The sequence below is a fragment of the Nyctibius grandis genome, chromosome 6 (assembly GCF_013368605.1).
Source record: "Nyctibius grandis isolate bNycGra1 chromosome 6, bNycGra1.pri, whole genome shotgun sequence".
Taxonomy (NCBI): Eukaryota; Metazoa; Chordata; class Aves; order Nyctibiiformes; family Nyctibiidae; genus Nyctibius; species Nyctibius grandis.
In genome coordinates, this window is record NC_090663.1 from 71,518,024 (window position 1) to 71,544,462 (window position 26,439).

Below are 26,439 nucleotides of genomic sequence, written 5' to 3' on the forward strand. Positions count from 1 at the left end.
ATTTGAATTTGAGGTCTATTTGGTTTTACCAGTTGTGAAGAAGTTAGAGATATGAAGATCATTTCATTCCATTCAATGGTGGCTCTTCAGCTAAATAATATTTAATTTGATTAGTCAGCATATTCATTTTTGTGGGGGAAGAATGGAGAGGAGGGTAAAAATAATGGGGACTATCAATAAGTATGCATTTTCTAGATACCATAATGCCATATGTATCGCAATAAACTGCGTTTCAGAATGTGGAGTGTGATAGGTTTTAAGGCTATTGCATATAACTTGTACTTTCATTTCTTGCTTTAGTATTTGGTGATGGCAAACACTTCATATATCTCATGCTTTTTCAAGTTTAGCTACTTATGCTCTTCATCAATTAGTTACTGAAAGAACGGGCTTTTTTTTGACACATAGTAAGTAAACAAATCAAAAAGTTATCAAAAATTAAAACTGAGCAATATGTTATCAATATATTAAGCAAAACTCACATGTTCATGACCAGCAATTGAGTGAGCTAAATCAGACAATACTTTAAATATGACATGACAAAGAGTCCCTTGTATTTTCTTTTACGTATTTTTCATTATTATAAAATCTTGTAAAGCTGGTGTTCATAGGCATGATTCTTTGACCTGCTCATTGAATTCGGGCACTCATAATCAAAAAGTCCTGCAGAACGTCATTGAAAAACTGGTCTAAAATGAGACTGCAAGATTGTCTAGTTTTTTATTTCCAAAGAAGTGCCTGTCTGACAGAAATGAAGGATGAGGTTCTGGTTGTCCTGAAGTTATTACAAGCGGGAGATTATACAGACATATATGGTAGTGACGAACAGAGATCAGAGAGACCAGAACATCAAGAGGAAGGAGAAAGGGGAATTAAGAGATCAAAGATTGTAGAGAAACTGGAGGGGAAAGTTGGCTTTGTCTTCTCTGCCAAAAAAGGTGTGTTTTTTGTAGTGAAAAAGTATCGGCAGCATTACTTATTTTGCTGTAGAAGACAACAAAATCTCTGTAGCTTCTACAGTGCTGTAGCTGAACAAGTTCAACTGTAGAAGTGAACTGTAACACCTCTGTCCCTTGTCTGTCATTAAAACTTACTAAAACTAACTCCTGTCATTAAAAATTAATGAACGAACAGTGAAAAAAATTTTTAATGAATGAGCAGTGAAAAAAATTACTCTGAATTTCTCTGTTTTATTTCATTGACCCCTATTCAGAGCGGAAAAGCCTAACAATAATGAGCAGCCTAACTTGGACAAAAATGATGGAGCCTGATTTTCATACTGAGCAACATTTGACAACACAGGAAGGAGTCAGACTATCAGAAAAGCACATAGAGAGTATTATCTGGAGATGATAAGGCACTGAGGGTTGTGCAGTATGAGATAGCAATTTATTTCCCTCTTTGCCACCAATTTGCTTTGTAAATGTTGAAAACTCACCTTTCCTCTCTGATTTTTTTTTCTTGTTTCTTAGGTAGACGCAGAAAAGCACAGTTATTCATTAATTCTTCTCTTAATCTTTCATTATTCAAGAAAAGAGCTTACTGAAATGTAGGGTCAGATGTCTTTAATATTGGCTATTTATAATTAGGTGGTGAAAGCCATACCTAAATATTTAAAGCAGTTTGAGATGTTGATTACCCATAACTCCCAATGGATATATGCACTTTATTTATGAGAAGCTGGGGAGAGAATGAAATCTGTGTCTTTTTGGAGGTTCTGAAAGAGTACGTTAAAAAGTGTCTGTCCAAAATGGTTCAGGTACAGTTGATTCTGATCAAAGCTATTTTTCCAGGACCACTTTTTTATTATCTTGCACTTCTTGTATTCCAGTCAAAGATGTGGCATTAAATGCCTAACTGTAGTACTCAAGTTTTTTAAAGACACTTTCTACAAATTATAGCTTTTATATACTTTCTCATATAAAATTAGCTGAGACTTTGAGGAAACTTGTCTATAATTTCCCTCATCTCACCAGTAGTACACAAGGCTTTGTCAGAAAGCTTTGTATAAAGAAGGATCAGTGAGAGCATGCTTATGCTGGGTCATATGTTAAGTTTCCTTTATCATACAAGTTTCTGTAGAAGGAATTTACAAAACATGAATATTTGCATGGTGGTAGATCCATCAGTGGTGCAAATTAGTAGAATTTCTCATGCTTGAATTATATTGGAAACAATTGCTTCAGTTTGGTGAATTGTTTTAGTTCTGTTAAATTTTCATCTACAAATGTGTACTGGAAGCCAACGTATCTACCACCAGGTTCTCACTACTTTCTAGAGAATGTAGTATATAATTCTCATTTTAGTACCTGAAAATGATTAAAAGAAAAACTTCCCCACCACCAAAGCTGAAAAGCAATAATAATATAGCCAAATTGTAGTAACTTTGTTTTCTAGTCTTCAGGATAGACCTCATAGTAGTATCCTCTTAAATTCCCAGCAAAAGAATAATTTTTGTAATAGAGTAAATTTTGCTCTAGGATTATGTGTTTAACAGATGTCTACTGTATACCTTATCTAGGGAGTTGATTCTTTGTTTAGTATAAGTAGCATTGGGATCACAGTGAAAGAGAAGGCTAGCCTCCTTTGCTGTCTGCAGACTCCATTGCCTTGAGAGACATTGAGACCAGGAGAGAAAAAAGAAATTACACTGATCCAATAGATATACTGCTGAGAGTTTTCTATTATATTCTTACCTCAGACATTGTTCCACCATTAAATTTACACTTTCAGGCCCTGGGAATCAGGTCAGCATGACAGAGAAGTTTGGCTAAAATGAATCTGCTATATTAGTTTTTGTGAAAATGATTAAGCTCTGCAGGTTCAAGATCAGTACTATTTTTCAAGCAGTCATTGTTTCAAAGCTAGGCAAATAAACCCTAATATAAAAGAGAAAATGATAGGGAGCCAGACAAAGATGAAATTAAGTAGCAGAGTAAACAAACTAGCTGAATATATGATCTCAAGTAGAAAACAATACGAAGTCATTTATTTGGCACTGTTAAAAATCAGCTGGCAGGCAATTTTTTTTTAAAGTATTTTAAGTTGACTGCCCATCAAATAAGCATAATTATAATAAAAATTCTTACAACGTTCTCAAAATTCCTAACGGCAATCAGCTCCACTCAAATTAGTAACTTGGATAAATCACCATTAACTAGCTAATATAAGCCAGCAGGTGGTTTTGAGCCCAGAGAGATTCCCTGGTTATTTAAATTATGTATACTATACTACACCAAAGATAGAGTAAGTGAAAGCGGAACAACAGGCACAAGTCTGTTTAAAAAAAAAAAAAAAAAAACAAAAAACACAAAAAAAAAACACAAAAACCGCAAAACTGTTTGGGGATGATGCTCAGCTAAAGTCTTCCCCAACTCCCTCATCCTACCCAAAGGAATACAAGGCAGCTTTGACCCTCAGCTCAGATAATATAATCCAGGAATGTTCTGCCTAGTTCCTTTTTCAACACTGAAATATATGCAGGAAACAAAATCTGCATGGGAAGCTTGCTTGAATAGGTTTGCTCTAAAGATACTGTGATTACTAGAGGATGGACATAGCAGTGATTATGTTTTATAAAAATACGTCGTTGAAACCACAAGGATAGCCTTGTCAGCATACACATTAACCACAAAAACAGGGGCTGATTCTTTTCTGAGAGCTTCTGGTAGGCACTTCCTATAAATAAAAAAATAAAAATTACATCATTTTACGACATTAATGTCCAGTCTTCTGGGACCAATGCTGTCATGCTCAGTTGTGGACAATAACTGTTAGGACCAAACTGAACACTTTTACATTGCTACAGCAGAAGAAAATTAGAATTTTTTAAAATACTGATACCGATAACTTCATGAGATCCAGAGATTCTTTGAAAAATCCGACCCAAATGTGCATGCAAATCTATTGGCTTGCAATAATTTCTATTTGCATGGTGTGTTACCCTAAAAATCCCAGACATTGCCATAAAATTTTGTCATAAATTACTGCCATGCATAAGACTTAGGCTTGGTGGTCATGCAAAATCGAGGCTCAGCTATATTTAACAGTCTTTGATTGAAGCTAATGACACTGTGTGGGAGGAAACAGCAAGATCAATACAGATATTTGTGTTTGTCCCCGTGATAGTATCTCTGAAGGTCTGGACTGTGATGCAGTAACAGTACTTTAAGGGATTAAAAATCCTACCAGGTTTTACTGAATAATGCACAGGTCTGGTAGTAATATTTAACCCCAGTGCATGCTCTTGGATCATCCATGCTTTTCACATTAATCAACTCAGCATAACGCTCTGTTTACAGAGAACTAAGATTGCATATCGCATTGTATTACTGCCTCTGTGTCTGGCAGACTCGTTGCTGGCATATACTTCGTGCTGGGTGATGTATTTTAATGAACTAGTTTTCATACATTTATGCAGGTTTCTAGTCTATAACTTTTTTTTTTCAATGTAAATGATAAATGTATTATAAACATATTATCCAAGAATTATTTAGCATTTCCATTCAAACACAAGTTTCTATAAATTGAGTCTGTTCAATACTAGAAAGAATAGCATAGGAAGAAGGGGTTTTCATTGCCATATTATAACCCAAATCCTGAAGTCCTTATCGTTTTGCTTAACACAGAAAACATAAAGCCTGTACCTACCTAAGTCCTCCCCACTTCCACAATAAACACTTAGGAACTGGGCTTATCCCACATAAATGGGAAGTTAAGGTGGTTCCCGAATTACTTGAACAGTGTAGCATGGGCAAGCCTCAAGACGTGCTGCAAACTACTGTGCAGTCTTCATAACAACATTTCAGTTAAAAACACTATTCTATGGACTATTGCCCATGGCCTCACAGACCAATGCTTCCTTCGTGGATCAACATCCCTTCCAGAAGAGGACAATAGATATATAATAATTGAAAACATGAAGATAGCTGCACATTGTCACTTTCCAGCTGTTGACAGACTCTTTTAAAAGATGATACAGACTAGAGCTTTATTCATTTTCCTGTGGACTTCTTTACCCATCACCAGTCTCCATGGTCCTGCCACAGTTGCTTTAGGTCACTCTGCCAGGAATGAGGGAGTCTGAGCAAGAGCCAGTGTGTGTGAAGGCCTGGACAGCACAGGAGTTCACCAAATGTGAGGGCAATTTTTCCACATTTTTGAAAGATTTTCTCAACCTTTGCCCTAGCCTTTCACTCTTCCACTAAAAAAAGAGAGGGAGTAAGCAATGGTTTCAGAATGTATCCTCAGTCAAATGTGAAATATGTAAAAATGATAACAACCATAACTAATTCAGGAGGTAAAATTCATTCCATGTATACACAAAAGTAATATCACTAGTTTTTAAAAAATGTGTCCTCCATTGTATTTTAAACTACCTTAAAAATTCTTTTTTTCTGCGCATGATATAGAAGTATACAACTGTCAGGGGAAAAAAATGCAGACTTGTTGCTCAACGCATGCAACAGTGCCCTTTGATATCTTTTTTTGGACTTTGTAATAATTCTGTGACTACCGCTGTTCACAAATATTTTATTTATAAAAACTATTCTCCCACAGGGCTGCCGCAGATGATCTGCAAGCTGAAGACTAGCCTGTAAACTCCGCTTGCTCTAGGATATGGTGCTTCTGGCTTTAAATATTAGTGCTTGGGTTGGAATTTTTAGTAACTAGTAGTGTGCTCCCAACTTCAGTATATAGAGCAAGGGATCTAGCTCTTGGGTAAAGTGTTGAGATAATAGTTTAATGTCCAGTCTTTCTATGACAGTGCTGTTATGCTCTATTGTTGATAAAAAATGTAGAAAAACAGTCTGAATGCCTTTACGTTAGCATGACAGGTAGAATTAGTGTTAGTTTTGCAAGTAAAAATAGTAATTCAATATATTGGAAAGATCAGCGCTCATAAACTGTCATTTGTTAGTAGCTTTTGAATGGAAGCCAACTAGGCGTTAATGCTCAGAAAATGTCAAGTTTAATAGAATGAGTTTTAGTGGCCACAAATACAAAATTTAGAAAGCGATGAAAACTCTGGGATAGTGTTTAGCAGAGGTAAGTTAAATCTGATTTCATACAGCGAACAATTGGAAGAGTTCCTGTGTTGTTTTTTTTTTGTTATCTCTTCTCCAATCTCCACAATTAGAGATCATTCTTTTCTAATATTAACATGATATACTGAAAAAATGACTGTAGTAGGTCAGATCAAAGGTCTATCTAGTCTAGTATCTGTCTAGCAGTGGCTAATACATTGGGAAAAAATGTAAGAATAGGAAATTTGGAAGCAATACTTCTGTCTGGTATTCTGTCCACATCTTCAACAGCCTGCAAGTTAGAGACTTTCTGAATGTGAAGTTGGATGTAGATCCCACTATATTTAATAGGCTTTCCTGTACTTGTCCATGAACTGTCCAGTCGAGTTCTAACTGTTGCATAACTTTGGCAGCCAAGACACCTCATTCAATTTCACAGCTAAAAAAAAGCTTCCTTGAATCTGTCCTTAGCCTGTTGTTTTGCAATTTCAGTTGTTGCCCCTCAACTTTTGCTCCATGAGAAATAGTGAGTTATCATTTCTCACTCCTTTTCTTCATGGCACTCGTGAAAATACATACACCTTTTCTATATCCCACCATCAGTCATCTTTCTATCAAGCTGAAGCTTACAATCTCCCCATGCATAAAAGACTGTTTTCCATATGTGCATTAATTTGCATTTATCAACACTGAATTTGATCTGATGCTTTATTGCCCAGTTACAAAATCTTTTTGAAGTTCTGTAAAGTTTTGATTTTGATTACCCTGTGTAATTTTGTATCAGCAGTAGATTCTGTCACTTTGCTGTTCACTAACGTTTTGTGTTCTTTTTTTTTTAATGTTTAACTGTACAAATTCTGCCTTAGATCCCTGTTGAATTCACTGCTGATCTGTCTTCATAGTGAAAATCAATCCGTCTATTCTTACCTTTATTTCCTACCTTTAACTAGTTATTAATCCAGAGGAGATATCTGAAGCATTCTGGGAATCTAATCAACCAGGTAATATTCATCCAGATCCTCATGCATTCCTCAAAAGAACAATAATCTCATGAGACCTCTACAAAAGCTATCTTGATTTCTTTTCCTCATTATCACATCTTAATTCACTTATCTATCGTTATATCCTTATCAGAGTTGTAGCTAAATTGCCTTGTACAGCGGTCAGATTTTTACTGGTCTCTTCTTCCATGGAACATTCTTGTTTTTAATTTATGTCTTGTTTAGCACTTCATATTATTCTGGTATTGAGGCTGATTTAAGCAATACCTGTGTATGTGTCCTTTAAACCTCTTGAGCAAATACCACTTTCTTGCCTGATTCATTTCTCAGTTTGTTCTAATCCTCCTCCAATGGTTTTTCAATTTGGGACTGTTCCTCTTACCTAGAAAATAAAGATGCTGATGTAGATCTCTGCTGGAGGTCTTCCTTTGTGACCACCAACTCAAGAATACATTCCACCTCTCTGCTGTTATCTTTTATTCCTTGAGTTCTCTTTTAATTCTTTTTGTGTGTGGTTTTTGGGGGGAAAAAAATTAAAAAGAAGCATGCAATTATGCTTTTTCCCACTATTTTATTTTGAGGACACAAATAGAAATAGGAAAACAATGCAATCTATGGAGATGCGGTACCTGAAATCTGTGCTCTGTTATCTTTGTGCAGTCCTCATAAAATAAGGCAATGGACTAAGCTGTATTTTTGTGCCTATACACTGAAATCTTTCAGCTTTTCTGTTTTAGAAAATTGTCTCCAATATCTTGGCATCGTGAAAGTTAACATTAGAGTTCAGTTTAAAAACAGGTAGTCATCAGCTATTTGTAGGTGCAGCGAGGGTGTCAAGTTGATGTTCTTGGGTTGTAACAATGAGCAGGTTTCTGTGTCAGTGGCAAATGAGCAGAATACAGAGTGATTGCAAAACAGCTACGTTCTACTATGCTATCCAAGGGAATTTCTGACAGGCATGTCAAACTACAGAGGCCCTGATTCTGCTTTTAATTAAGAGCTATATGTTAGAGACATCTATACCTTCCTTCTTGCATGTTGAAAAGTTCAGGGGAAGCTTCCACAGTAATCAGTGGCAGAATACAACCTTATCTGGTAACTAAACCTTTAGTGACTTACTGTTTCTTCACTGTATTGTCTTATTCATTAATTGTTTAAAAAAAAAAATGCTGCATTGTTCATGACCATTTCTACTCTTTCTTCCTTCATCCTTCTTTTCACATATTTGCTGTCTTCAGGGTTTTCTTCCATCTTTTCCCTGCATTTCTTTCCTCCCAGGGAATTGAGTCCTCACTCCTAGTTCTTTTCTGACAGCACTGGTTAAATAATCAGAGCTGAAGTTTGGCTTGATAGCAAAGTGTAATTATTTGAATTTAGGGATAACATCTTAATCAAATTGGGAATGGAAGCAGCAGCTTGCTCCTCAAGGGACATTGCTTTAAGTTGTCTGCCGACTTAGGCAAATACCACTGCATTAGTTATTGATCAGTCAATGGAGGAAAAATTTGAACCTCTTTGGGGAAACAAATGGAGGGAATGGTTCAGTGAAGCTATCCTAGAAGTCTTTGGGTACTTGAGAGAAAGGGAGAGAGAGAAGGAATTTTGAATGCATAAATGTAGTGAAATGATAGAAAGCATCAGCACCCAAAGAAGGAAAGATTTGTATCTTCTAACAGTTTTTCCTCGTCACCCAAAAAGGGGAGGCAGAGATTTGAAAGAAATGAAAAATTCAATTTCTGATCCTTTACTCTTTTTTTTTGTTTTTGGGCTGATCTGCTTGTAAAGGAATCCTGGAAGGTTCTAGGCTTGCTAACTTGAAAATTTCAGAAGATGTGGTGTGTGTGCTCTGTGGTGTGTTGTATGAGCTTTTCAAAGTTATCTTTAAAGCTGACATATTACATTTTTGCCAAATTCCATTTTCTCACAAATGTATGACATATGCTTGAATTGAGGTGTCATGATTTGTTTAAATATTTGAAAAAATTGAAAGAACAATAAATGACAAAAAATTCATGTACTTTTTCCAACAGCTTAACTTTTAATCTTTCACTTTACAGTGTCCTTAGCTTGCTGGTTTTTCTATTTACTTTCTTTACATAGTCAAGACCTACATTTAAAAGAACAATGCATAAAAGTATGTAGGTAAAAATGTAACCTTAGATTGATACTATATAACCTTTTTGTATTAAGGCCGTGTCTGCAGATAGTAAGGCCTCTTTGCTTTCAAGTTAGTTAAGTAGCATCATAATGCAATATTAAAAAAAAAAAAATCCGGACAGATATGCTTTTAAGCTTGCTGGTGTAAGGTCTGCATGCAATGAAATACTTAGTGCATGTTCCAAATCCCACTATAGTTAGCAGAGTGCATACACACACACAGATGAATAAGCACTAAGTTAGAAGACCTTTTAAATTAAAGGATAATGTTGACACAAGAGCAGACTTTTTTTTTTCATGAACTAGCTCATTGGTAGGTGTAGGTCAGGAACTAAAAGTAGTGAAGTTTTGAAGAAACTCTGAAAATAAAGCACTAGGGACTTCTGTTAAGGTAGGACTTAATACTTCAATGAACAAGATTATATTATGTGAATGCTACAGTTGGACTATGATCCTAAAAATTCAGAGAGTATTGGTTCAAGCTTGTAAACTGAAAAACTGAAAAATCAAGATTCTCAGGCACTCCTTGATGCCTGATTCAGTGATTCAGTTTTGGGAGAGTAGCTTATTATTCCCTTCATAGCTCCCTTATATTCAAGATAGTTCTTTACGGTCTGTTTTAAGACTATTGAGGATCTAGTCAGTGTGTTTTTCATTTCTTCCCCCGCCCCCTTTTCTTATGTAACACCTTTGGAAGTGAGGTTCAACCATAATCTTAGTATAGTTGGGGAGAGATGGAATACAAACATAGTTTTAAGATTTTGAATTCCCTTGGTGACTTGAGTGCCAGGTAAAAACCTTGACCTAACATTTTACAAAAAATATCTACCTGCACAAAAAATGTTTCATTGGAATCACCAGGTTTCAGTTGCCATTAGTGGAAAAATTCCGTTCAGATTATTAAAATTACAACCATTTAGTATCAATCCCCCCAGTGGTTAATGAAGAGATTTGTGAAGTTTTACAAGTCCAGATTGAGTCTGGACCTGAACCACTAATTTGGCAGTGATGCAACCCACGGTGTTTGTTTATTCTTACTTTTGGTGAATAGGTATTTCCTTAGCAAACATATTATATACAAAATAGCATTGTCTCAATAAGTTTAGTTGTCCATAAACAGATTCAGAACTCTTCAAAGTAAATCTCTCACATTTCATAATTCAAGCTTCTCTGCTAAAACTACTTTTTAAATGCCAGTAGCTGTAGTCTTTATTTATTTGTAAACTCTTTGTTTGTAATTAAACTTCAGAATAGCGTGTAATAAAATACTGTATTTTGTTACGGCATTACTTAAAAGCTCCCAGGGAACTGAGTTGTAAATATTGCTCTCTGTGACATGTTTTTCCTGTAAAATAGGAAAACCAATTTCACACTAAACTTGCCTTTTTATATAATTATTAATTGTGAAGCTTTTTTGCCATTACAAACAATAATGTGAATGTAAATATATCAAAAAGATGTGTATTTGAGAAGTCTATACTTTTAATATAGGTGAATTTACTTAGCAATCTCTAAACTGACTGTGTCCTACAAGACCACAGAATGATTCCTCTTTCTGAATTTCACTTCGATGTCTAGAATAACGAATAGTAAGAAAGACTGACCAAAATCCAGAAGTGATTTAGCTCATGTGCAATGTGCCTCCATGGATGTAGTCGTTCTGATCTGAATCAGGTAACATTGTCAATAACATAAATAACACATCAAAATGAGACATTCAGTTCTTGAAATCAAAGTTTCTTGGTCTGTGCAAGTCACTTTCATGTTGCTGGCATTTGATACTGTCTAATCTGATCTTTCCCCTTCACGGCTGTACCCAGGTGTTACAAAGAACTAGACTTAGACTTAATCCTTGTACATCTTTGCAAGTAAGAGGGCTGGTGCTGCGATTGTGTTATTCCAGAAGTGCCCACTTTTGGGAAAGATTCAAACTGTGTTAACTGTGTGAGGTGAGGCAGCCATTTTTGGTAGTGTCAAATGGTGATGAGTGGTCCAAAGGAACAACTTTTCTGTCTGTCCTCTGTGTGTTGATAAGAGGAAATCTGACCTCACTGCCTCACAAGCCATTTTGGTTCCAATGTCTTGGCTTGAATTTATACTGTACCAAATCTCTAAAAGTAGCTTCTAATTAGAAATTCCTTGTAGTCTTTGAATATGCCATCTTATGCCAACTTAAGAGGAGGTTTTGGGGAGAATAGTACTCGGCTACGAATGATGTATGCAGGATGAAGATCTTTAGTGTCAGTAAAAAATAGAAGAGAATATTCCTTTTTTGAAGAGGTATTGCTTAATTTCATCTGCATTCAGGAGGAGTGAAACCATACAGAATTACATACCAAAAATAGTGGTATGATTAGTGTACATATCAATAAGGTGCACAAATTGGTACTTAGATTTGGATTAGTACTATAAAACTGATCATTGTGAAAGTTCTTTTATTTGCATATTAAAGAATTACAGTAATGAAGAATACTACTGTTAAAACAAATAGGTAGTTAACGTTCTTACCCAGAAGCAGCACACGCAAAAACTAACACTGACTTTGTTTTCTATTCTTTCAAGTTAACAAACTTGCAGATAGGTTCAAAATATTTAATTTAATTACTATTAAAATTTAAGTCAGTGACTAGAAAGGGCATCTAGTGAAAACGTGCATTCAGCTTACCCTAAAGGAAGAAATATTGGGCCGATGAAAGCAACCTATAGAGAATGTGAAATAACAGCCAAGTGCTGGCATTTTAGGAATGTCGTTCATAGACGTGCTAGTTTTATTTCACATTGTCCTCACCCTTCTCAATAAGAATGACTGATGGCTTCACTTTGAGATTTCCCAGCTTTTAAGAGTCTATTTTTATTTATTTTTTATGACCAACCTTACACTTGTTAAATGTAATTTTTGCTTTATGTAACATAAAAAAGAGCACATCTGCAGTATGCTGTCCCATGAATTAACAAGAATGACTGGACATAAGACAAGAAATCCTTTAAAAACGTATGTTCACATTAAATATCTGGGCTATCTCAGTAAAGGAGGTCTTATGGGGTCATTTTTGATGCAGTGCAAGTAAACCATTTCTGCTCTTCTGAAATAGTTTCTTTCAGGTTTATGTTGAGCTTGTATAAAAGCACATTACATAAATAAGGGCTTAGTTTGTACATTAGTCTTTTACATCTTGGATTCTTACTAAATCCTTGTTTTTACCAACTTGATACTTAAGAGAGATTGATTTCTGCTACACGTCTGTGGTGTTTATTTTGATATGTCTGGGATTAAAAACAAAATTAACATGCATAATCAATTTTCTTAGAATTAAAAAGGGCGCTTTGGTACCTTTGGTTACATTCTTCTGAAGAAAAAGGAGAGTAAGAGAGATGTGATAATAAAGGAATCGATTTATTCAATCACTGAGTATAAAAACATTAGCCCTGGGAAAGAGCCTTCCTCTAAGAGCTTTAGCTGCCCAGTCTCACTTGTGTGGCACAAAATAATTTGCATTTTTAGAGAAATTTCATGTCTTCTGTGAGCTCTAGTGAAACATGAATAAATTGCTTTCTTTTCCTCTTTTTCTGATTTTATAAAGCTGAATCCATTAGGGGCTGAGTCAAACTGTAATGAAAGAAAGGCAACAACTGAGATGATGGAAACCCTGGATTAGATTTCTTAGTAGTCCAAGCCCAGCTGTCATGGCCTACGTGTCAAGTTAGTGCTCTTTGGGGAGGCCCGAAAGTACATGTGAATATTTTTTTAACTGCTGTGTTATAACAGGTCTCTAAAGCAGCTAGGAATTAAACAGAGGAGCAAAGATTAAGAATTAAATAGAGCCACAGCAAGCAGTTCACCAGAGAGACTTGCAGTCAGGCAAGTAAACCTTTCCAAGACTGTTAGCCCGCTGCCATCTGCCTGACAGGCTTGCATGTGACCCACCGTGCTCCCTGTGTGCACGCTGAGTTTATGTGATCGCCGAAGATGCGTGTAAGGGATACGGTTGTTTGTGTCACCGAGTGCCCTGGCCTGGCGCTGCTCTAGCACAGTCTGTCAAGTTCACCACAAACCAACGCTCAGTTCAAATAAAGCCTCTGCAAAACATTAGCATTTTTATTCTTTCATATGACAAATATTATTCTTCGCAGGTTTGTAATATAATAGGTACAATCTAAACAGAACCCAGAAGAAGCCAAAGTACAGTTTCTAGTTTTGCCTAGAATTTGCACACCAGGATCAAGCTAGGGCTCTGCTATTGGAAGAGAGGCAGTCTCCAAGATTTCTGTCTGTGAAATATTCCTTCTGATGGAACAAGGCTTTGCTTGAAGACTCTTAAACCTCCAAGCAGGGGTGACTTCTTATAAATTATAGCAAGAAATGTTGTCTATTGTACCTTGTGAGCTTTGTGATGATGTTGGAACATGATTTCATCAGAACATACAGATTCCAGCACAGATTTTAAGGGGAAAGCTGCACATCTGTTGTTTTTATGGGGAAGATCTACTTTGCTGTCAAAGCACCAAACGTTCATCTGAGTACAGTCTGGTGTTGAATTATCAAATTACTGTTACCCAGAGTCTTCTACCTAATGCTTGCAATTTATCCAGCTTCCAAAGAGACTCTCACTTCCTCCCATGAAGGGGATGATGGCACAGTCAAGGGATCTCCAGGTCTATAGCAGATTCAGATAGCTGAAATCATCTTAAGTTCCACATTCACTATGTGAACTTGGGGAAATTGTGATGTTTTCAACCTTATGTTAACGCCAAAGCAGGTTTCTGAGACTGTGAGAACAGGTAAAAAAAAAATCTGCCAGAATCCCTCTCAGACTTGTGCCCTGGGGAAAAATTCTTTCTGTATTTCTCAGCTGGTGACTTTGCATGATTTACCACATCTTAGGAAGGCATTTCAAACTGGCAGCAGCTGTAACTGAAATGGTGCCTGCCTCCACTTCCACAGATGCCTTTGTAAGGGACAGGACTGAGTGTCAAACCTTCCCTTAACAGTCTAACCTATGGCAGCAACACAGAAATAGCCCTGTTTCCTTTTCTCCCCTTACATCATGGCTGAGAGAAAGCTCCAAAAGAAACCAGATCACCTGTCGCTGCTCTCCTTCCCTCAAGCCTAGAAGTCCATGCTTCCCTTCAGCCTCATTAAGTCTCTGCTACACGGAGAGTATCCGGTGGTGGTTCTCATCTCAGCCTTGTCACTGCAGTCGAGGAGTGGAGTGGCAGGGCGACATCTTTTACTTTATGAAGACATTTGTTTGCCTGGTGGATGTTTCTAAGCTCTGTTGTTCCTAGAGAAAAACAATGTGATTGGTATGGCATAATTCAAAGTGAATTTAAAATTCCTGAAGTCAAATGTTTTCTAAAAAGACCTGTTTTGAAGCAATTTGGCAAAGCTGATATAACCTCGCTGACTTCACTGAAGTTACATTGGTTGCATCACTTGAGGATTGGGCCCAGACTAGCCAGAGCATTTATTTTTAAATTCTAGCTTCTTTTGGCATGTTCTTAAAAATCTCTGTAGTTCTATAACTTTCTAAAGTAGCTCACAAGTCTTATGCTGACTGCTAATAAAACATAAAATCCATTTCCATTTTCCAGTGTAATCTTTTTTTCATGAGAATTTATTTCTCATCAAAACAAGCGATGACTGGCCTGAAAGCTAGAGTTCTCTACTTATCTGTAAAGACAGAAGAAGACAAGTAATGGCCTTTCAAGTTGTCCCATGTTGTCTGAAAGAACACGTCCATAAATCCAAAAACTAAGAGGGAGAAACCCAACACTCAGTGTTGCTTTGACCAATGAAAGTATTGTTCCTTATGCCTGGTGAAGAGGTCTGATCTCTTGCTGGTAAAATAAGGAAGGAAAGCTAAGACAATGAAGCTTTTCCAAAGTGTCTGTGGGAGAGGTATCACACGTAGCATTATGTCCACGTCACCAGATGTGAATGGAAGGACCCTGCATAAATCTGGGCCTGAATTTCCAGCAATTTTTGGGGTTTGTTTTTTTTTTAAGAGAGAAGAAGGAGCACTTTGCATCAATCTTAGAGGAGGACTTTAGCCGCTACAGAGAATGATATTCTCCCCAGAAGACCTCAGTCACAAGAAAACTGATACTTCCATAAGGGATTCTGTGTTGTCTTTTTAAACAGCATAATCTTCCAGATGCTTCCCCTACATCTCCTTAGCCAGAGAGGATGCACTCATGCCTAAGATGCATTAGAAGATGTAAAACTAAAGTCAGATAAGGAGAAAAAAAATCTCCCTGGCATCCTTTTTTTTTGTAGCAGATGCATTGCTGGATTTTCTCTGCTTCACTGGCTTCGGTTTCTGTACACAGAAGATACCTTTGGCTGAGCTCTTGGAAGACAGTTTCCCAGGCAAAAAAAAAATAAAGGCCTACTTTATAGAGGCTTCAGATGATAAACAGTTTGTGAGCCACCAGGCAGAGTAGTCACTGGAGATGCTGAAATAAAGAAGTCTCAACCATGAAGAAGTACTCTTACATGTAATTATAGAAGAGTAGGTAAGCCTTTAGAGGTCAGAAAACAGCAGAGCCAAACCAGAACATAAAGAATGAGATCTGTAGAACAAGAAACTCTCAATAAAATCACACAGAGCACTCATGTCAAAATATAGAGATAAAAGCAAAAAGAAATAAAATTAGAGATGCTTCTAATCAGAGCAGTCTGATATGATATTTGAACCTCAGTATGATAATGGCATAGAATTAAGTAAGAGGAAGTGTTTAAGTAATCTGAGCTTTCCAGCTTTCCCTGCCTTTGGGACACCTTTGAGGAATGTGAATTTCAGAGAAAGGGGTGCTAAGCACAGATCCTTTGAAGACATATCAAGCCTCATATTCAGAAATATCACACACTACCAGTGATTTAAATACTGAACTCCCCTGTTCAGTGACATATTTTGCTCAATGGGTAGAAGATGGTGTTTACAAAATGCAGTTAGGAACTGTCCTGCTATCCTGTCTTGCAGTTTTTAATGGGGCCTTTATAACAAGTACTTAATAGACTTAATGCAGTATGTCTGTATGAGTAAAGGATAAGGTATGAGGTTTTAGGTGTAGCCATGCAAGAAGGTTGCTTAGTAAGTGCATAAAGTAGGCTCTCAAGCAGGGTATTCAAAAGTTTTACGGGACAAGGACTGTAGTGATTTGGGGGAGACAGCAAGAATTTTTCACTGTACTGATTTGGGTGTGAATTGGTCTTAGAATTGTCACTATGCATGAAATCTGTGTTTTCGCATCTACTGTATTGTAATTATTTACTGAGCACCTGATATACCTTGCTTTGTTTTAGAGTGAATGTAGCGATGATAATTCTGCACACAAATGGGGAACAAATGTGCTGCTTCTGTTATGATCATTATGTCGTCTGAAACATCAGTCCACTTACTGCTGCTTTGCCATTTGCAATGAGATTAGATTTCATTCATAACTCTAAAGACGTGTGTTAAAAACTTCTATGAGTATATCATTATGATACACACATTTTTGTAGAAGCCTATAGGAATAGCTTTAAAAATGCTGGCAGAAGTTCTCCAGGACTATAAAATACCAGTTCTGTGAGCAAGATAAGGATTTCCTTTCATAAGGATTTCTATGTAGCTTTTGGGCTCAATCTTTAGTGGTGGCTCATGGTTCTCAGCAAAGATAGAGGCAGTGGAAGTGGTTTATACTTGCTTGTATGTTCTCTCCTCACCAACTCCTCAGGGTAGCCAAGGGTGAGTTTGGCTTCTACCATGAGAGCGAGCAGCCCCACTTTGCTCAGAACCTTGTTTTCTCAGGAAGTTCTCCCAGAGCTTGTTCTGTCTTTCGGAGAGAGCAAATAGGTTCCCATTGTGATCTTTATTCTGCATCTGCGTGGGAGGTGGAAGAGGAGAAACCCTTCTCTGGGCCTTCTGGGAATTTTCCTTTGCACTGTGGAAACCTTGATTAACCAGCTGGGCAGATGCTCAGCCTGTTTTGTGTTGCTGGAAAACTTTGCCTTCAGCTGAGAAAGTTTCGAGATACTGACTCTGAAACATTGTTTCCTTAATTTCCCCCTACCTTGGGTTGGAGTAGAGCCAGAGATGAGATGCTGTATTGAAACTTCAAATTAATAATTTGGATGTAACGTAAAATTTGTTGACAGTAAAGGTAAAACTATAAACTGAAAACTGGCTGCTATTTTGTTTTGGTTTGTTCGTGTTTGAAGTGATCTTCTTGATGGCTGTTTTTCAAAGCTAATGTTTCTGTATCACCAAAATTTGAGTAGAATTTTTGTTATGTATCTCTAACTCCCAGATACACGAAAGACATGGTGTCATATTTTGGCCTTAAGAAAATCCCTTTTTTCTACCTACAGTCAACAATCCGGCCTGATAGAGCTGTTATTTAAAGTTGATACTGAACAAATGGTTTGTGCAAAAGATGCTGCTGTACTATATTGTCACAGACTAGAGTATAATTTTCACAGTGAACAGAACTGAAAAATGTAAGATCGAGAGAGATTTCTATTGTTGTACAAATGTCTGGCACATGCCAGAACTATGTGAGAGAGGAAGATTAACTTGTCTGAGGACTGTTGAATAAGAACAAGTAAACAATGGGAGTTATTAGGCAGGGAAAAATTCATATTCCCGTTAGGTTTTCTCATCCAAACCAGAAAAACCTTGCACTTCCCTTATAGTGCCATAGCCTGAGTAGGCTCTTTAAAAGCATGTAAAATAAATTCTGCTTCTCATTCATAAACTTACCCATCTGTGAAGCCTTTATTCAGAGAAACCTACCTGCTCAAACGCTTGCTGTAGTTCATTAAAGGCTCCCATTTGTACTTATAAAGACTCATTCATTGCCCTGAATATTATATACCATACACTGAAAAGAGAACCAGCTCTCGCTTTTACAACCCAAATTAAACAACTTTGTCTAATAAAAGAAGCACTGTCTCATTTCTAACTAGGCCATAAGCCCTAAGGGTCTTACACGTGTGCATTTATTTATTTAATTTTGCCAAATTGTCCTACAAGGCTCTGAAAGCTATAAGTGCACCGAGCTGACTAAATTGTTTCTTTCTGCCTGCTTAGAAAGACTGAAGCAAACATGGGCACAATTGTATTGAAGCAAATACTCACCCATAGACTTACTCTAAAACGCAGTTGGATGATCTCCTGTCCTTTTCTCAGTCCCACCTTCTAACCTTTCTAATCTTGAGAGTTCATCTCTATTATATGTGGCTCCTACAAATGCCCATGATTAATAACTACTGTGATTCATTAGCCTGTGTTGTTGGTATTGTTTCCCCAATGGAAGCATTTACTATCTAGGGATAGTCCGTGATTACTCTGCCTTGTGGAACAGTAAGATGCTTTCAATCTAATGCGTTGTCCATGTTTTAGCATAAAATAATATTAAGGCATCCATATAATGGAACCATCTGAAGATCCATTTTATTAAGCACTGAAAGAAAATGTGTGTGTGTTTGTATGTGCAAGGGAAACATAAGCAGCAAATCTTTTTCACCAGAAACATAATCTCAGTAAGCATTTAGCATAAAGGCGCAGCTATTTTGAGGTATAGTTCTTTGGATTTGAAGTTGAAAAAATACTCTATAGCCAATATCTTACCTGGTACAATTAACTTACTCAAATTATATTCAGCCTGTTCAAAGTATGAAAAATAGGAAACAGAGGTAGGTTTATTGTATTTGTTCCATTTTGCGGGTATTTATTTTAAATGCAATCTACCTTCAAGTACAGAGCTGTAGTGCTCTTAAAAGATTACTGTTTCAAGTTACTTCACATACCTTAACAGAGCATGTAACCTTTTTATATTATATGATCAACTTTTTGACAGTGCAGGGCCAGCACAGCTAATGGAATAATAGCCTGCAGGGTCCAGCTAAATGATATACGAATATAATCAACCTTTGTGATGACTATTCAAAAGTAATCCCTTTAGCTTTCAACTGCAACATATATTTCAACCAGGCAAAGCCATATGAAGAAAATCTCTGCAGACTCCACTGATACAATATGGCCTTCATATCCCCACAGTGTGTTTGCTGCTCACAGTGTTTTAAATTTAAGGTAATGGCTACTGTATATTCATGTGAGCATAGAACAATACCTTTGATTTGTTGGAGAAATGTTACATTAGCTACCAAGGGCCCTATTCAGTAAACTTTGACACAGCCCTTATATATGGTTTACTGCTTATTCTAAATGGAATATGCCTGATAAAAATGCTTTGCATGCCCAAATTGTACAAATTCATTAATCTTTATATTCGTAAAACCTCCAAGTACAACTGCCTCCATTCCGAGTGAACCTAGTCAGGATACATGGCTAAACATGTAAGCCCAATCTGCTTTTAAAAAGCATTGCATCAATTTTCATTCATCAAGACAGAAAAGAAGTAGGAAGATCTCCTGCAGTGTGGGACATGCATGTTGTTGGCAGTCATATTATTTGCTGCTGTACCTTTATTCCTACTCCGTTACATCATTCTACAGATTATATTACTGAAAACAGCTGCATGACCTTTAAAAAAGTAATTTTAAAATTACAGTAATGGGGTATATCTCATCAGCTGCATTACGCCAACTTGATAATCTAGCAGAGCCTGCCAAATCATGGGGAGGGTATAAAGAATATGGTGAGATAGTCTTGCTTTCTCTCTCTCCCTTTTGTGACAAAAGTACAGTATTGGCTAATAGTGAGTCTGAATATGTGAAATTAATTGTATTAAAGGAAAAGAGAGGTAATAACATTGCATTATCTTACATTACTACTTTTGTATGTACAATATAGTAAGAGTTCATTCACATTAACAGCAGTTGCAAATATGGTCTTGTTTGCATACATGTACCTAGATACATATAAAAACACAACAGCACTGTTGCTGTCTTTTGTTTGAGGTGTTGTATTATAGGGTTTTATGCCACTTAAGCTGGTTAGCTATAGTGGAAGAGTAGGAGAGGATACAGACTTCTCTCCTATTTGTTTGCTATGTCACCTCTTGAGCCTGCAGAAAATTAGGGTATCCTCAGCATCCTGCAGCAGGGAGTTCCAAGGATGAGTTGGCAATGCACAAAGAACCTCTTCCTTTGTCTCCAGGCCCACAACCTGCCTCTTTCAGTATATCCTACCTCATTCTTTTATTGGAAGAGACAGTGAAAAATGGTTTCTGGGTCACCTTCTGCATGCTACTCTCATTCTTACTTTTGTCATCTCCTCAAAATAGTGCCTTTATTTTTTTTCAAAGCAGTTTCAGCTCCCCAAAACCATAGTCCTCTTATGATTCTTCACCAGATCGTGGAGCTTTTCAGTGGAATTCTTGTTTAATAAAGTCCAACAGTCTCTGAACAATGCAAAACTTGGATTTGAATACTTTCCCATCGCATGGGCATGCAAGCTCAGGAACACGGGTGTTTCCTGTTTCATTTTCTTTATAGCCTTTGAGAGAATGGTGTCTAAAATTCCTGTCCTCTCTGGAGTTAGTGATCATCTTAGCTTCAGTCTTTATAGGTGTGTCTTTCATTCTTCACAGAATCACAGAATCACAGAATCACAGAATGTTAGGGATTGGAAGGGACCTCGAAAGATCATCTAGTCCAATCCCCCTGCCGGGGCAGGATTGCCTAGACCATATCACACAGGAACGCGTCCAGGCGGGTTTTGAATGTCTCCAGAGAAGGAGACTCCACAACCTCTCTGGGCAGCCTGTTCCAGTGTTCAGTCACCCTCACCGTAAAGAAGTTTTTCCTCAAATTTAAGTGGAACCTCCTGTGCTCCAGCTTGCACCCATTGCCCCTTGTCCTGTCAAGGGATGTCACTGAGAAGAGCCTGGCTCCATCCTCTTGACACTTGCCCTTTACATATTTATAAACATTAATGAGGTCACCCCTCAGTCTCCTCTTCTCTAAGCTAAAGAGACCCAGCTCCCTCAGCCTCTCCTCATAAGGGAGATGTTCCACTCCCTTAATCATCTTCGTGGCTCTGCGCTGGACTCTCTCTAGCAGTTCCCTGTCCTTCTTGAACTGAGGGGCCCAGAACTGGACACAATACTCCAGATGCGGCCTCACCAGGGCAGAGTAGAGGGGGAGGAGAACCTCTCTCGACCTGCTGACCACACCCCTTCTAATACACCCCAGGATGCCATTGGCCTTCTTGGCCACAAGGGCACACTGCTGGCTCATGGTCATCCTGTTGTCCACTAGGACCCCCAGGTCCCTTTCCCCTACGCTGCTCTCCAACAGGTCTGCCCCCAACTTGTACTGGTACATGGGGTTGTTCTTGCCCAGATGCAGGACTCTACACTTGCCCTTGTTATATTTCATTAAATTTCTCCCCGCCCAACTCTCCAGCCTGTCCAGGTCTCTCTGAATGGCTGCGCAGCCTTCCGGCATCTCAGCCACTCCTCCCAGTTTTGTGTCATCAGCGAACTTGCTGACAGCGCACTCTAATCTCTCATCCAAGTCATTAATGAATATATTGAATAGAACTGGTCCCAGAACCGACCCTTGCGGAACTCCGCTAGACACAGACCTCCAACTGGACTCTGTCCCACTGACCACTACTCTCTGGCTTCTTTCCTTCAGCCAGTTCACAATCCACCTCACTACCCGATCATCCAGACCACCCTTCCTCAGTTTAGCTGCGAGGATGCTGTGGGAGACCGTGTCAAACGCTTTACTGAAATCGAGATAGACCACATCCACAGCTTTACCATCATCTATCCACCGGGTAACATCCTCATAAAAGGCTATCAAGTTGGTTGAGCAAGACTTCCCGTTGGTGAAGCCATGCTGAGTGCCCCTAATGATCCCCCTATCCTTGATGTGCCTAGAGACAGCACCAAGAACAAGTTGCTCCATCACCTTTCCGGGGATGGAGGTGAGGCTGACCGGTCTATAGTTACCCGGGTCCTCCTTCCTGCCCTTTTTGAAGGCTGGAGTGACATTCGCTTTCCTCCAGTCCTCAGGCACCTCTCCCGTTGCCCACGACTTAGCAAAGATGATGGAGAGTGGCCTAGCAATGACTTCCGCCAGCTCCCTCAGCACCCGCGGGTGCATCCCATCAGGGCCCATGGATTTATGGACGTCCAGGTTGCTTAATTGGTCCCTGACCCAGCCCTCATCAACCAAGACAGATTCCTCCTCTATCCTGACTTCTTCTGAGGCCTCAGGGATCCGGGGCTCCTCAGGACAGCCTCCAACAGTATAGACAGAGGCAAAGAAGGCATTCAGTAACTCCGCCTTCTTTTTATCCTCTGTCTCCAGGGCCCCCACCTCATTCATCAGTGGGCCTACATTGCCTCTAGTGTTGGCTTTACCTGCAATGTATTTGAAGAAGCCCTTTCTGTTGTCCTTGACCTCTCTTGCAAGGTTTAATTCCATGGAGGCCTTAGCTTTCCTAGTTGCCTCCCTACATCCTCTGACAACAGACTTATATTCCTCCCAAGTGGTCAGCCCCTCCTTCCACGATCTGTACACCCTCTGTATGACTTTTCAATAATTATTTTGTGTAAAGGACTAGCAGCTCTGCTTAGCTTTCTCCCAGGAACAAAATGAAATAATGAGATTTTTAGAAGTGTAACAATCTTTAGACAGACACATGTAAACAGCAAGAACAGAGATGGCAATTCTAGCTGCACTGAAAATTCAACCAGACAATTTTAATTATATTTTATCAACAGCAGTGATAATATGTCAGGAACATCCTATTATGATTAATTACATTTACATACTATTAATACATATTAATGTTTATCTCTGCATTTTGCACAACCCAATAAGACAGAAGGAGAATGCTTGATGGTGTGATCTGTGGTGGTATATATGTATTATCATTATGAATATGAGATGCTTTTATTGTTCCTAGATAGCACAGGCCAAACAAATGCCAAGAAAACATTTATGGCTCAGTATTCCATCAGTTATCCTTGATATGCTTCATATTTGCTGGGAGGGTAGAACTGTTAATCAGACAATAATAGCTTGGTGTCCAAGTGTGAAGGCAAAAGGCCGAAAGGTGCATGAGAAAAGCAATTTATGCTCTGATTCCCCATCTGTCATGTACACATCCCCACTGTTTTTTGCATGCGTCAGTGTACGTAAGATACACTGCTGTCAGAGACACACTTTTGTGTGTATTTACTTGCAAATACATACGTTACTATACATACCTAGTCACATTTTTGGCTTGAGTCACCCACCTGTCTTGCACCACTTTTTCAACAGTGAACTTCCAGTGGAAAGAGCAATAATGCTACACTGGTGTAAAGCTGGGGTGGGGCAACATAGTTCAGACCCCTTGTTAGCCCTTCTGAATTGCATGAGGCTCTCAGCTGCTTCACAGTGTTTGAGTTCCTAAGCCAAACTGAGAAGTTACAGACTGTGCAGCCATGAGCAGAGCCCCTTGTATTCAATTAGGTTTTATTAGATTTTTTGTTTAGACACGGTCTGCTAGTAAAGGAATTTCCATTGATGTACTTTAGGCCTGATTTCAGAAAATGTTACCTGGAATAACTACATTGTTAAATACAGTGTATTTACAGAGGCCTAGAAGGTAAAGCTGGAGAGGGACTTTTTACAAGGGCATGTAGTGACAGGACAAGGGGTAACAGTTTTAAACTGAAAGAGGGTAGATTTAGATTAGATATTAGGAAGAAATTCTTTACTGTGAGGGTGGTGAGACACTGGAACAGGTTGCCCAGAGAAGTTGTGGATGCCCCCTCCCTGGCAGTGTTCAAGGCCAGGATGGATGGGGCTTTGAGCAACCTGGTCTAGTGGAAGGTGTCTCTGCCCATGGTAGGGGGCTTGGAACTAGATGATCTTTAAGGTCCCTTCCAACCCAAACCATTCTATGTTTCTATGATAAACCACTAACGTACATGTTGCCCTCGTACAAAATAAGACTTCATATGATAACTTATGCTAATTCTCAGATATTCTTCGTAGATTTACTTATCCTATTCTTACTTGCATACAACTGTGGATGAAGTCCTAGTTAGCACTTAAGTTATACTTAATAAAAGCCTATGATATGACAAAACATAAATTTTATTGAGTCTTGAGTGGTCCAGTAGTTTGCATCTGTTCCAAACATTGCACCAGCAGAGACACTGCTTTGAACATTATTTTTTGTCTCCACCAGAACTGGATTATTTATGTTGGACATGAATTAAATTAGGATGCCATATAAGCACCATTGGTATTACTGTGACCAAAAGACAGAGTCCAGTTTTGGGCATCACAGTGCAAAGAGGTAGTGACAAGGAGGATCCAGCCGAGGATTATACAGAGGTCAGAAAACGTGAACTCATTTCACATATTGAAGAAACTGCATTTGCTTAACCTCAAAAAGAGAAGAGGAAGTAAAGTAGTCTCTTAAGCTATAAGGAGTTATTATAAAAGAGGACAGTGTTCCTTTGCTCTTCATGTCTACCTAAGGTAGAACAAGAAAAAAAATCAGCTTAATTTGCAATAAATATTTATCTTAAGCATTAGGGAAGAAACTGAGCTATAAGATTGTGAAGCACTGGAATGGAGAGACTAGGGATGTTGTGAAATGCCCTTCATCCGAAGCCTTTGAGAACAGATTTCACAAATAAATGTCAGGGATGGACTAGATATATGTGCACTTTCTTCATTTGAGGAGGTAAACCAGATCAGTAGTTCCCAAAATAGGAAACAATTCCCCAGGAATGGTGTGGTTGTAACTAGGCAGAGGGAGGTATGTTGCTGAAGAGTCACTGGGAACAGAGCAGAAAGTGCAGCCAGGAGGTGGGAGTTTGGTGCAGAAATGGAGCAAGGAAGGAACAAGGCTGAGCATCACAGATCACGGGAGCCCAGGAAACGTGTGGCTGCCAAAAGCTGTAGAGTTGAGCCGCTGCCTTCCAGCCACCTGCTCTTTTGATCACATCCCATGAGGAGGACCCTGCTGAGAGGTGTCAGCCTTGCTTACCAAACCTCCTCACCCTGCTCTTGCTTTCTGCACTGCTCACTTCTTCCCCTGGATAGACTTCTTACTGCCTGCCATCTTTCAGTACTGTCTTTGCCATCATCTTCTCCCAAATGCATCTTCCTTGTTGGCTGCCTAGCTGGTTCCACCTGGACCTATCCTGCAAAACCAGCCTGTTTGAGAACTGCTGTACAGGAGTGCGAGAAAGAACAGAAATCCCTGTCAGTTCTGTATTTCTAGGATTATCTCTTATGTGACTCCCCTCTGTGTTGTCTTCGATTTCCTTCTCTTTTGACTTTTTACTGAATTACGTGTTTTTAAAATAAACCTCCTAGGCTTTTTTACTACTAAGAATGTTGTAAGTCTAAAGCACTAATGCACTTTTTTTTTTTTTAATAACAGAACTTGATAAAGAAACAAGTGCTTCAAAGCCCCTGTGAGCCTCTTCCAAAGACACCAGTTCTAGATCCTTCCTGGTACAGTATTTGCTCTTAATCCATAGTCTTTATACCAATATGCTGATTTTTGAAAAATGTCGTTGGTATCAAAATTTAACCTTATTTTGACAGGCGATTGCACATCATCTCTGTTTTACTTTGTCCAAATAACAATATTTTTCCTGCCCATAAATGAACAAATTCACACTTCCTTCAGATTTTTTACTTGTTTTCCCAGTTTTAGAAGTTAATTGCCTTTGATCATGTAATTGCTTTTAATTTACAGAAATAAGCCTTTGAGATAGAAATGAATCTATTAACCACATGCTGAACCCAAATATAAAACATGTAGATATCAAAGTGTATGTAAACTCACAACATTTACTGTTTTTTTGGTTGCTGTTTTTCATTATAGAGAATGCCTACTTACTTACAGAGAAGCTGATAGATGTATAATGAGTACAGGAAGATCCTTGAAGAGTCATGCAACGAAGTAGGAATTTCGGTAGGAATTTTGTCATTTAAATGCAAGCACAGTGTTGCAGTATAAATACCTGAGAGTTCTAAGTTCTTTTATGACTGAAGTGTGGCTTCAATATGTATTAAATGTTTTATCAAAATAGCTGGTGTCATTGAAATAAATACAAAAGAAAAACAGTAATATGGTGTAGAAAGTTTGCACTTTGTGCCTCTAATGCTTATTGTATTCCAAAGTATCAAGATCTTCCTGCTAAGATATTAAACATCCTTTATGCTACTGAATGGGAATCCAAGATGCTCAATACCTTGAAGATCAGGTTCTAAATGTGTCTGGAGAATTTTCTTTAAATCCCAGATTATTGTCCCTTTCAGAAAAAATAAGCTA

General features: G+C 38.2%; 1 protein-coding gene across 1 annotated transcript in view; it reads left to right on the forward strand.

Annotated features, from left to right (window-relative positions):
• Positions 1 to 26,194, forward strand: part of TTC29 (tetratricopeptide repeat domain 29) — a 132,900-nt gene extending 106,706 nt beyond the window's left edge. The window contains exons 11-12 of the mRNA XM_068403848.1: positions 25,540 to 25,613; positions 25,990 to 26,194. Coding sequence (XP_068259949.1) covers positions 25,540 to 25,577 — 38 coding nt within the window. The 3' untranslated portion in view covers positions 25,578 to 25,613; positions 25,990 to 26,194. The remainder of the gene's footprint in view (positions 1 to 25,539; positions 25,614 to 25,989) is intronic.
• Positions 26,195 to 26,439: the final 245 nt, after the last annotated feature.